A 12,605-nucleotide genomic window follows, 5' to 3' on the forward strand; every position below is an offset into this window, starting at 1 on the left:
GAGAGTCATTCAAGCAAGCCCACCTCGCACGCGTACATGACCACCATCTCCAGCAGTTCTTTGTGGCATTCTGGCCCGAGCTGCTGGAGGTGACACTCTTGGGTGCATCAGGTGTTCTCTCTCTCTCTCTCTCTCTCTCTCTGTGTGTGTGTGTGTGTGTGTGTGTGTGTGTGTGTGTGTGTGTTTTTTCTCTGAAGAAAACTTTGGCTGAAAGCTAAATGTGTAACAGTCCTTATATAGTGTCTGTCTACAACTCAGTGTCATCTTTATGGTGAGTAGCAGTCTATGCTTTTCTTATGTTGTCGACAGTCTTTGTTTACTACACCACACAGAAAAAAACTAGCAATAAAATTCTTGGAAATGGCTCCCAAATTGATTTTATACTTTATAATATAGGAAATGTTGCTGCGGATTGAATTACTGTTATTTAAACCAGCAAATATTAGAAGAGTAAATCCACGGGTGGCAGATGTTTGCTGAGCGCAAAACAAGCTCTGGAGACAAGTGCCTCAAAGGCAGTAAATATCCATATCATTACTCACTTGTTTGCTGATATCTCAAGTCTGCTGACTTAGAAACATGATATTCATACTTATCAGAGAACCTATGGTGAAAGTTGAATTTTTTGTTCCATTATTGTGCATCAGATAATTGTCTTAATAGGAATTGTTACTCTGCAGTAAGTAACTAGTGATGGTGTCTATAAAATCTTAATGCATAGTTGGCTAGTTCATGGCATGTTATTTTTTAGTAATTAGCAAAAGTTTTTCCTACTTTACTGTATTTCCATGACTGTCAGTATTTCTGGTTCTAATGTCAGATGCAGACAGTTTAAATAAATCCTTCAGTTTTGCATAAGGTGTACTTTTCTTGTTCCGAATCCTTTTTATCTTGAAAATCTGAATATGTTTAGCCAACCCTAAACAATATAAACAGCCGCCCAGGGACTTGTGTTTCTTTCGTGAGTTCGTGCATGCCGCACGTGGGGCCCCGAGCTATTGCAGCCCCATTCTTCCTGCCCTGGCTACATTTCCTTCTTCATCCCCCCCCCCCCTCCCCCCGCCCCGCCTTCCCAATCTTCACTCCTTCCTTGCTACCCCCTCCTTTCCCCTCTCTTGGTGTTCTGAATTATTTCAACCTTATTATCTACCTATTTTCCTGCATTGCTTGCAATTTTGCTCCTCCTGACTTTTCTCTTTCATCCCTTTTGGAGTTGAGGTCACAGCTTCAGGTTTGACCTCCACTTCTACATTTTGTGTTTTTAGTGTGAGCCATTTGGGGAAGAACTCCGACCCTCCCTAGTGCTATGACGTGGATTCTTCCCGCACCTTCTTTCCCCTTTTCCTTCCCTGCTGTAGCCCCTCTCGACCTCATTAAGTCACCAGCGTGTGTAGCCAGTCAGTGTGGTGGGGCTGTTATGCATACATCTGGCTAAGCCCCTGACAACACAGGGATCACTACTGATACATGAACTTTTCCCTCCCCCATGTACACCAAGGAGTGGTTGCTTGTCTTGCTGGAGCATCGGAATTCCTGGCAACAGCCGCCGTGCCAGGTGGTCTTTGCTGTGGCTGGGTAGTGTCCTTGGGGAGAGCCCCTGATCAAAGTAGGTAGTATCAGGATGAACGCTGGGTGCATGAAGTGTGTCAAGCTGCAAAAATCTGGCTGTTTTCAAATGGCCATCTTTTTGAATGATAATCGAACATTGAATGTTGCTTCATATGACTTGGCAGCCTTCCCTTCCCTGGCTACACCCTGGGAGGACGGCAAGGCTCGCTGTATTTGGATGAAACACTTTCCCTGCTATGTCGTCTGTACTAGGGTGGATGGGGACACAGGCACCTCCACAAAGCCTCTCTTTTTTTTTTTTTTGAGAATATGGAGGACAAGTTTGGTGAAGAGGCATCTGTCATTAAGATACGGTCGGGCTCCCTGTTGGTCAAAGCTTCTTCTGCCACCCAATCTGCAGTTCTTCGTGCTTGTAATAATCTTGGCAATATCCCAGTGGTTATTACCCTCCACCAGTCTCTGCATATAGTCCTGGGAGAGATTTTTCATAGGGACCTCATCCTGCAAACTGATGAGAAACTCTGGGCTAATCTGGAGCGACGTGGCGTTCATTTTGTTCGACGTGTATAGAAGACAACCGCACTAATGCCCACCTTAATTATAGCTTTTGAGGGAGATAGAAGAGGTCAAGGTTATGTGCTACAAGTGTGACATGAAGCTGTACATCCCACCACCCGTAAGGTGCTTTTGCTGCTTGCGTTTTCAACGTATGTCTTCCCGCTGTATGGTGGACCCTCTGTTTGACCACAGTTTTTGGCTGCCGAGGCCAGATGCCATACACAGTGGTCGTGTGTGTTAGAGTTGATTTAGAAGAAGGCCTTTTGGCCAAAAGCTTGTTTGTTAGCAGTCTTCTTGTTGTGCCTGTTGTAACTCTGTGTCTATACTATAGGGTGAGTAGCAATTTATCCTTTCCATAATATTGTCATTATTCCATCCTGGATTTTCCACTGTTTGATTTCACTCTACTTCACATTTTGAAAACAATATGGGGACTAAGTCTTATATTTTTCTGAAAAATGTTTAAACATTCTCCTTTAGGTCCATATCTTTCATTGTATTATCTAAAGAAACACATTCGTGCACATTATTTTTCACTACATCAAGATTTGTGTAATTGGATGTGCTAAGTATTCACGCATGTGGTCAAAGGACTTACGGAAGGGAAAAATATTTTGCTTGCTTTGTTAAATTAATGTCTCAGTAATTATTTAGATTACTTTGAGATAATAAACATTACAGCTTTTCATTTGTCCGCTTGTAGTAAAACCATATGTAGAGTTAATATTTTGGTTATGCGTGCAATAAGAAGATATTGGTGTGCAGGGATGTTGTGATGATAGAATTCAAACACAAATGAGCACTGCGTTAAATATTGTATTCAATGGTGACGTAACGTGGTGTGAGTGTAGATGGTTGGCATAATTGGCCTCAGCTAACTAATCTTGAAAAGTTAGACATTTCAGTAACTTGTGATGGAATAGTGGCTGTCTGTCTGACCTTTTAGTTTTATATTATGTGTTTAAATGAAGGACAGAATTTCTGGTGATCGCTTAATTTCAGAAGGTGAAATGTTTACACAGTTCTAGCTTTTGGACCTATTACTTCCTTCCTCAGAGAGAGAGAGAGGGGGGGGGGGGGGGGGGGGAGATGGCTTGGAGAACGTCAAAAAGAAGGGCAGGACACTAACAACATGATAAGAAGGGTCCACTTGTACTGAGAAAGTATAGGTGTAAATTGAGAGAAAATGTAAATGGTAGGAAATTAAATTTTAACTGACGACATGTAGGTAGGTCCCTCTCATACTAAGGTTAGAGTGTGTGGGCCTTACTTTTCAACTTCCTTCAGTGTATCCCTCTCTCCTCCCTGAGGAAAGAAGTAATAGTTCAAATGGTTCCAAAAGGCAGAACTGTGGCATCAGTTACTTTGATGTGTGTCTTTTGGGTCAGCTAAACATTTTGCCTTGTGAAGCAATTATATATATTTGAATTTTCTCTGTGCTTATTGTGGATTTCATCAGTATGTACAGGTGCTGCGGTCAAAGATGGTATGGTGCCTATACTGGGTGGGGCTGGGAGTCTTGTCTTCTGTAGGCCTTGGCACAGGCCTGCATACATTCCTGCTCTACCTCGGCCCGCACATTGCGTCTGTTACCCTTGCAGCCTATGAATGTGGCAGCTTGAACTTCCCAGAGCCACCTTATCCTGATGAGTAAGTAGTCATAATGATATTTTGAAAAGGAAATACAAAGGACTAAAACATCCATATGAATGTAAAGAATGTATTTAGTACTGCTTCAACTTGGTACAAAAGCACTTGCCCACGAAAGGCAAAGGTCCCGAGTTCGAGTCTCAGTCCGGAACACAGTTTCAGTCTGTCAGGAAGTTTCAATGAATTGATAGGTTGTGCAGCAAACCATTGGCAAAGGTTCTCCCAATGTGGATGACTGGTAAGCGTAAGGCCCTGTGCTCATTGAAGATGATATGGATACACAGGTTGCTTATGAAGTATCCCTCATGCCATTTGTCTTGAACTGATCTCTGGCCTGTTCTAGACAGCTGATAGAAATTGCTCTTCATGATTAGGTGTAACAGCAAGCTTCCTCAGTCAGTAGTCTGTGATGCTCCGGATCCTGTCTTGGCAACATTACAAAACACAATGACGTAAGTCTGGTGACTTTACTGTCTTCAGTCTGGAAACACTATCTGATGCAGCTGTGTTGCCTCATGTCCGTTACCTAACAAAATGAATATCCTGCCACATTTGAGTGGAGCACTTTCAGTTAACTCACTATGTGCAGTACATGCATGCAATGCATACATTGAAGGCAGATGAATGATAAATGTAAACAAGTCTGTCTGGTAATACAACACCCTAGGGGTACAGAGGGTACAGAGATAAGTGAAGGGTTCAGGTTGTACCTGCAAAGCTGTTGAATGTCAATTTTCATTAATAACTCAAAAACTGAGGATTTTCGGACATATGTTTATCAGAATATTTTTCTTTTTTTAGTGTAACAAACCAGTTCCCATAGTTTGTAGAAGTATTTTTGAAACAGTTGTATAAACTATTCTCCATATTAAGCTGATAAGGCAGAAATAGTGCTCTCTGCTGATAATGCAAGCATCATAATCAAACTCAACAGTGCTGCAACAAGAGAAAGAGCTATAAATGATACATTAAAAAGATTATTGATTGATTATTGGTAAATGATCTATCACTTTAAAAGAATCGGTTCTCTACAAGGCAAGATATATCACATCAATAACCATACAGAAGCAGGTGGGAGGTTGACTGTGTAAAACCAGTTGTTCAAAATTCCTAGATGTTCATATTGATAAGAACTAGAATTGGAAGTCACAGATTAGATCTTCCTCAAACACTTAATTGCTGATTTTGCCATTGAAAATGTTACAAACTTAGCTTACATTGCATACTTTTTTCATTGATGTCCTATGAAATAATTTTCTGGGGCAGTTCCACACTCTGACAAAAAGTAGTCATTGCAAAGAAATATGCTGTAAGGGTAATATTTGATTTCCGTTCTCTGAACTTAATGCAGCCAACTGTTCAAAAAAGAATAAGCTTACTATCAGCAGCCTCACAGTACATTTATTCTCTTATGAAGTTCATTGTGAAGAAACTGGCACAATTTGAAAATGACTGTAACATTCACAATTATAACACTGGAAACAAAAATAGCTTAAGTTATCCACAATTTAAGCTTACTCTTTCACAGAAAGGGCCAGAATATGTAAGCATAAAAATATTTGACCGCCTTATATATGTAAATTGAAGATGCTGGTAGGTAATGAGAGATTCAAAAAGAAATTGAAATTGTAATAATTTCTGAGTACATGGTATCTCTATGTGGTTGGATTTCTCAAATTTTATTGCGGATTTAGATTTTTTAAAGTCTAGTTAAGTAAATGGCCAAACTGTAGCCACATTTTCACACAACACAAAATTTGTTTCCTGTGAACCTACTGATGCACTTCAAATCATAGCCTGTTTTACCACGTATGATTCACAGAGCATGCAGGAAACTAATGTATCTGTTTTTCACTTTGCTGCCTGCTTACAAATAGATTATAATCCCGTAATCATATTTGTTACCCGTGTGCCGCATCAAATCACAGGCTCATGAACTCGTCAATCTGTTATAAGCATTCCAAGTGGGCGGAGAATCATTTAGTTAATTTTATGTACACATGTTGTCATATTCATATGTTTTGAAGTAAAACTATACTACAATAATGTAAGATAGTTGTAGTATCACCTAGTGTAAATGAAAGATTGAGTGGCTCGAGAAAATATTGTGTTTTTAGAGGCAATACATGTATATTATTCTGAAATGTTACATGTTATTTGAGCATACCAAAATAAATATCATTCTTGCACAGAATCATATGCAGTGATCACCCAGACCAACAGTGGAAGGCCAGCATCTTGAATATCATGGCAAAGGTGCGATTGGAGGCAATGATGTGGGGTGCGGGCACAGCCCTAGGTGAGCTGCCTCCGTACTTCATGGCACGTGCAGCTAGACTTTCTGGCTATGATCCTGATGATGAGGATGATTTAAATGAATTTGAAGAATTGCAGCGCAAGAAGAATGATCCACAGCGAATGGTAGGGTGCTTGTTACATTTTCTATACTAACTCTATATTCTGTTCAGATTTTGATGGACTTGTCAGCAATTTTCTTCAGCGTTTACAACTTTCTGAAACAATAAAAAAACACACACATATTTTGAAGTTTTGTAGTAACTTCGTGTGATGTAAAATGATATTAAATGAGTAACATATATTTTTGTTTAAAATAGCTTTTTACATTAAACCACCACATACTTCAAATTTCGCGTACTTTGCTCCTATTTCTTTCCTGTCTTCGGGTTTGTCGTTAACTGTTGCTACTTAATCAACATGCTAACTCTATTACCTTTTGCTATACTTGTATTTCTGCAGCCCCAAATCATAATTCTCAGGTTCCAGCAAACACTTATCACTTTTCAAATAAGTTGGGTTTCATTTCTATACAGATAGTACTTTAAATGTTTTGCTTTCTGTATTCGTAAATATTTCTCACGTAACTTATGCCATTGAAAGTTATGTCATTTGGTGGATACACTATGATGACCTGATGGATGGAGAAATATCAGATGCTTTTGTTTTGAAGGAAATTTTACTGTTCAAGAAAGCTTAAACAGTAAACCACAAGATGTATTAGCAGAGGAAGTGGTACAGCCTATTGCTAAAAGTTGTTCAGATAGTGTAGCAATTAATATTTTCATTGTGGCTGAACATTTGACTTCAGTGAATAACTTTGAGAAGAGAGAAAATTTGAAAGAATGCATCCATACAAAAAATAATTGGAAACTTATGATCATAGATGCACACATCGCTAACAACATATGTTTTCTCTTGGAGCACTTACATTTGAGCAGTGAAATGCTTAATGCTGTCATGACATACATTTTCTTTACTGAAGTCAGTCTCTCTCTCTCTCTCTCTCTCTCTCTCTCTCTCTCATTTTCTAGTGATCACGAATGTTTTGAATTGCAGACGACTCTTGATGCTGCAAAGCTGTTCATTGAAAGGATGGTTGAGAAGGTTGGATTTCTTGGGATCTTAGCATGTGCATCAGTAAGTATTCAGGCAGATTGATAGTTTTATTGTTGCATTATTTGGTATTATTTCTGTGAAACCTTATTTGTTCTACACTTTTCAGATACCAAATCCATTATTTGACTTAGCTGGAATAACCTGTGGGCATTTCTTAGTTCCTTTTTGGACGTTCTTTGGTGCTACACTGATTGGGAAGGCTGTGATAAAAATGCACATTCAGAAGATGTTTGTGATAATTGCATTTAATGAAACACTGGTGGAGAAAGCAGTAAGCATGTTAGCATATGTTCCTTACATCGGTCCCAAACTCCAGGAACCCTTTAAAGAATATCTTGTAAAGCAGAAACTGAAACTACATCGAAGATCAGGATCTCCTTTGCCATCAGTGAGTATATCTTTTCATCTCATAATTCCATAAAACACAATTTCACTATAGAATTACAATATTCGACATTACATGTGTTTGAATTTTAGTAAACTAAATGTGAAAGCTCCAAATGTTGATATGAGTAGAAATAATGTAATTAGTATTAATGTTGTGTGTAGAACACAGTATGTGACAAAAAATGATTGGTGGACAAGCACCATGGTAACCTGCTGAGTCTTTGTATCTTTGAGAGGCATGTGTATAATGATGTCACTAATCGCATGTATGACTTCGTCCCCCCCCCCCCCCCCCCCACACCCTGTTCGGTTGGTATGTGTGTGGTGTGCATAGGTCCCCAAGCTTTTTGCACATTAAGGACAAGTCCAGTGAAGTTGATCCCTTAAACAAGGTGAGATATGGCTCCCTTCTTCTGCCATCCAGTTTGCCTTCCTCCACACCTGCAACCATTCAGGAGACATTCCAATGAATATTGCTCCTCACAAGTCTTACTGATATGACACAGGATGTAATTTTCCATAGGGACTTCCTCCTCCAATTTGATGATAAACTTAGGGCTTATCTGAACGATGTGGTGTTCATTTCATCCGGCATATCCAGAGGCGCTAAGGGCAGTCATGTAGACACTGGCGCATTCATCATAGCCTTTGAGGGGGGATACTCTGTCCGAGAAAGTTAGGGTGATGGTATGCAGATGCGACATCAAATCATCCATTCTATCTCCCATGCATTGCTTCTGTCACTTCAGGTTTGGTCACACGTCCTCCCTATGCAATGCCATTCCCAACTGTGGCCCCCCTGCGGGTCCAGGGGTTAGAATAGGCCCGAGGTATCCCTGCCTGTCGTAAGAGGCAACTAAAAGAAGTCTCACTTTTTGGCCCTAAGTTAAGGTCCCATTTTATGGTTTGACCTGCCACTTTCCAAATTCTACAGAAGTGCAGGCCATATGGGGAAGGACGCCTTACATGGTGCACGAGTTATCCATAGTGCCCTTAGATTCAATCTCCTGAACCTCTTGTCATGGCTTTGCATCTCCACCTGCAATTAAACTATCTGGGGTATGTCACCTTCTTCCGTTTTCTCTCCTGTGTTCTTTTGCCCCCATGACAATATTGGATTTCTCTGCACCCAATATCCAACACGGTAGCCAGTCCGTTGTGGTGGGACCGTCAGGTACCCATTTGGTGGTAGCCACCTGACAACACAGGGATCGCACTGCTGATGTCTGAGCTGTAAACTCCCCACGTATGCCAAGGAGTAGATGATTGTCTTTCTGGGGCATCAGGACTGCCAGCAAGGGCCTTTGCTGTGGCAGGGTGGTGGCACCCGTAGGGAGAGGCCCGGATCTGAATGGGAGGCATCAGGGCGGATGACCTGAAATGACTTGCTGGTGACCATACGGCACCAGCAGTCTCGGAGAAGGGCAAGATTGAGTACAGTGGTAACAGATATGACCCTAAATCGTTTACCTCCCTCGCTACACCACGTGAGGAACATAGGGCTACAGAAAGAAGAGAGCCATATTCACCTTGGTATTTAGTCTGTAGCAGAATGGACGGGGACTCCTTTCTACCTACAAAGCCTCAAGTTATTGTTGGAACATGTTGAGGATAAGTTTGGGGAAGTGACAGTGCTGTCCAAGATGAGAAGTGGTACAGTCTTGATTCGGACAGCATCCCCAGCCCAATCCAGGGCGGTACTCTCTTGTGACCAATTGGGTGATATTACTGTTTCCACCACACCCCATAAAATCTTCAACATGGTCCAGGGGATTATTTTCCATTATGACCTCCTGTTGCAATCTGACAATGAGCTCCGCATCAATCTAGAAGGGCGGGGTGTTCATTTCATCTGGCACATTTACAGGGGACCCAACGACAACAGGGTTGCTACTGTCCCTTCATCTTGGCCTTTGAGGGTGATTCATTTCCTGAAAAAGTCAGGGTGATGGTATACCGCTGTGGTGTTAAACCATACGTCCCTCCCCCTATGGTGTTTTAAGTGCTGGTAATTTGGGCGAGCCAAAAGCTGCTGGACGAAGAGCTTCACAGTCTTCCTCTGTGCCTGAAGCTACTTTGGAGAAGTCCTCCCAGCAAGTGCATGAAGAGAAGCAAACAAAGAAGTCTGCTAAGGAAAAGGACCCTCCGGTGGCCCCAACACCACCGCTCCCTACAAGTTCTGCACCTGAGGATGAGGTGTAGATCTTAGCATCCCCTGAGGGCCAGAATCTCATCCACAATAGGAATGGATGCAAATACTCGATCGGCGGCAGCAAGTGACCCTGAGGTGTAACCTGCCTCCTTGCATGCTTCATGCCTTCCCAGATTCACAATATCATCATCCTCCAGTGGAATTGCTGCGGCTTTTTCTACCTCCTGGCTGAGCTACAGCATCTTTTAAGCTTTACACGTGCTTTCTGCATTGCCCTCCAGGAAACCTGGTTCCCGTCAATGTGGACCCCTGCCCTCCACGGCTGTAGGGGATATTACAAGAACTGTAGCAACCATAATAGTGTCAGGTGGAGTTTATGTCTATGTCCTGAACTCAATATGCAGTGAACCTGTGCCCCTTCTAACCCCTCTTGAAGCTGTGGCTGTCAGGATAAGGATGACGCAGGAAGTAACAGTCTGCAACATTTATCTTCCTCCAGGTGGTGCAGTACCTATGAACGCATAGGCTGCACTGATTCATCAACTCCCTAAACGTTTCCTACTTTTGGGAGATTTTAACACCCATAACCCATTGTGGAGTGACACTGTGCTTACTGGCCGAGGTAGAGATGTCGAAACTTTCCTGTCTCAACTCGACCTCTGCCTCTTAAATACTGGGACCCCCACACATTTCAGTGTGGCTCATGGCACTTATTCGGCCATTGATTTATCACCCTGCAGTCCAGGACTTCTCCCATCTGTCCACTGGAGAGCCCATGATGACTTATGTGGTAGTGACCACTTTCCCATCTTCCTGTCACTCCCCAAGCACCATTCCCCCGGACGTCTACCAAGGTGGGCTTTAAATGAGGCAGGCTGGGAAGCTTTCACCTCTGCTGTCACCTTTGAACCTCCCACCATATGGTACCATCGATGTGGTATGAACCGTGATTTTACTTTAAACTTCTTTTCTTGAAGAATTTATTTTATTTACTTGCGATTCATCAAGAACATTAACACATTTAATCACACTAGGTGAGCATGGAAGTAGTTGCCAGGAAGTAACTGATGAAAATGAAATCACCTTTAACAAATGGGAATTTTATTCATAAAAGCCTTTTCAAAAGAGATTAAAAATTTATAAGCAGAAAAGCCCCCTTGAAACATCAAGTTATAATTTTATTTAGAGGCAGAAAGAACAATATTGACAGTATGAGCTTTCGGGCTGAGAAGCTTGCCGCTCCCTTTCAGCCGGCCGCGGTGGTCTAGCGGTTCTGGCGCTGCAGTCCGGAACCGCGGGACTGCTACGGTCGCAGGTTCGAATCCTGCCTCGGGCATGGGTGTGTGTGATGTCCTTAGGTTAGTTAGGTTTAAGTAGTTCTAAGTTCTAGGGGACTTATGACCTAAGATGTTGAGTCCCATAGTGCTCAGAGCCATTTGAAGCTCCCTTTCAACACGGCCGTAGTCACGACTGCTCGCAACAACGTTTGAAAGACTACACTTTTGCAAATCTGCAACACACCAGATTACTTTAAGCTAAAAATTTTAACAACTGACACAAGCACATAAACTATGCACCGCTTAGGAGGGATGTAAATGGTACAAAACACTAACATTAGAAAAATTAACTTGCCACCGAAGGTGCAACTTGATTTAAAAAAAAAACTCTTATGGTGGAAGGGTGACAACTTTATACACTAAAATGGCCATTTAAGTAAAAACCTGTGAAATGGAGTCTCACATAAAATATACAAACATGTTCTACATTACACATATACCACCTCTCAAGATGATAGGCAAGATAAAAACATATTTCAGGAATTCGGCCGTTACACTTCAAGGAATAAATTCGTTAACACCCAACCCAACAAACATGACAGAGGCAGCTATTAACGTATGGCAGACCGACAGACACACTAACTGCCTAACAAATACGAACTAGAGACAGACAAGCAACCTGGGGACGAGAGACTGACCCAGAACACAAGTAGGATTTAACAAGTAAATGAAACAACATATTAGCAATCACTTAACTCTTAATAAACGGCGCTGTCTGGCAAAGACCTAGCGCAGCACCCCCAAAACGCTCTCCCGAACTGTCCGCTGCCAGCCGCTTCAATGGACACAGGAAGCTGCGCCAATCTCCCGTCTCACGGTGTCGCAGCTTGTGCTGACCAGACCAATGTCGTGGGTTGACTCCTGTTGCTCCCGTGTCGGCCGCGAAGCCACTACTCGCTACACGGCGTGGCACACTGGCTGCCACGTGGCGACCTCGCATGCGCCGACACTCAAGACGGACAAGGCATCTTGTGTCTCAGTGCACGACCTACCAACCGATTGATCCAACCAACCTTAAAGGTCGATCTGAACGACAGACATCCTGGCACTCCAGATGGCAGGTCGACATTGACTAAGCTATCACTTGGTCGGATCCACCCCTGCAGAGGAAACATGCCCTCAGGCTACCCGACATCTCTGCCCCAGGAAGAGACTGACCTACTGAACAATCCAACCGCCAGTGTCCATTGTCTGATCAAACTTGAGCAGACTGGTGGCCTAACACATACTAGCACTCCGGATGACTGACAGACACTGACTGCCCCACGCTGACCCGGCTGACCAACTGACCAACTCGCCGAGACTGATAGACCAACCCCAGACTCACTTCGACTGACCGACTCAGACTGACTGCTACCGAGCTAATAGCACCCCTTAAATGCACGTGAACAGGCATCTTTTCCCCTTTCCCACCAGAGGGATACACCACGCTGCGATTGCCACAGCGGCGCCACCGCCAGAAACGGAAGGCGACTGCTTTACACTACGCGCTGCGATGCGCTCTTCAAAACAGCAAATTTTACCACGGCTCATGGTAG

At 42.7% G+C, this 12,605-nt stretch overlaps 1 protein-coding gene across 3 annotated transcripts in view; it reads left to right on the top strand.

Annotated features, from left to right (window-relative positions):
- Positions 1-12,605, top strand: part of LOC126203182 (vacuole membrane protein 1) — a 95,055-nt gene that overhangs the window by 65,687 nt on the left and 16,763 nt on the right. For all 3 annotated transcript variants that reach the window (XM_049937424.1, XM_049937422.1, XM_049937423.1), the window contains 4 exons: positions 3,587-3,777; positions 5,970-6,198; positions 7,132-7,212; positions 7,298-7,579. In XM_049937424.1, the coding sequence (XP_049793381.1) occupies positions 3,587-3,777; positions 5,970-6,198; positions 7,132-7,212; positions 7,298-7,579 (783 nt within the window). The remainder of the gene's footprint in view (positions 1-3,586; positions 3,778-5,969; positions 6,199-7,131; positions 7,213-7,297; positions 7,580-12,605) is intronic.

This window comes from Schistocerca nitens, chromosome 9, assembly GCF_023898315.1.
Source record: "Schistocerca nitens isolate TAMUIC-IGC-003100 chromosome 9, iqSchNite1.1, whole genome shotgun sequence".
NCBI classification, from domain to species: domain Eukaryota; kingdom Metazoa; phylum Arthropoda; class Insecta; order Orthoptera; family Acrididae; genus Schistocerca; species Schistocerca nitens.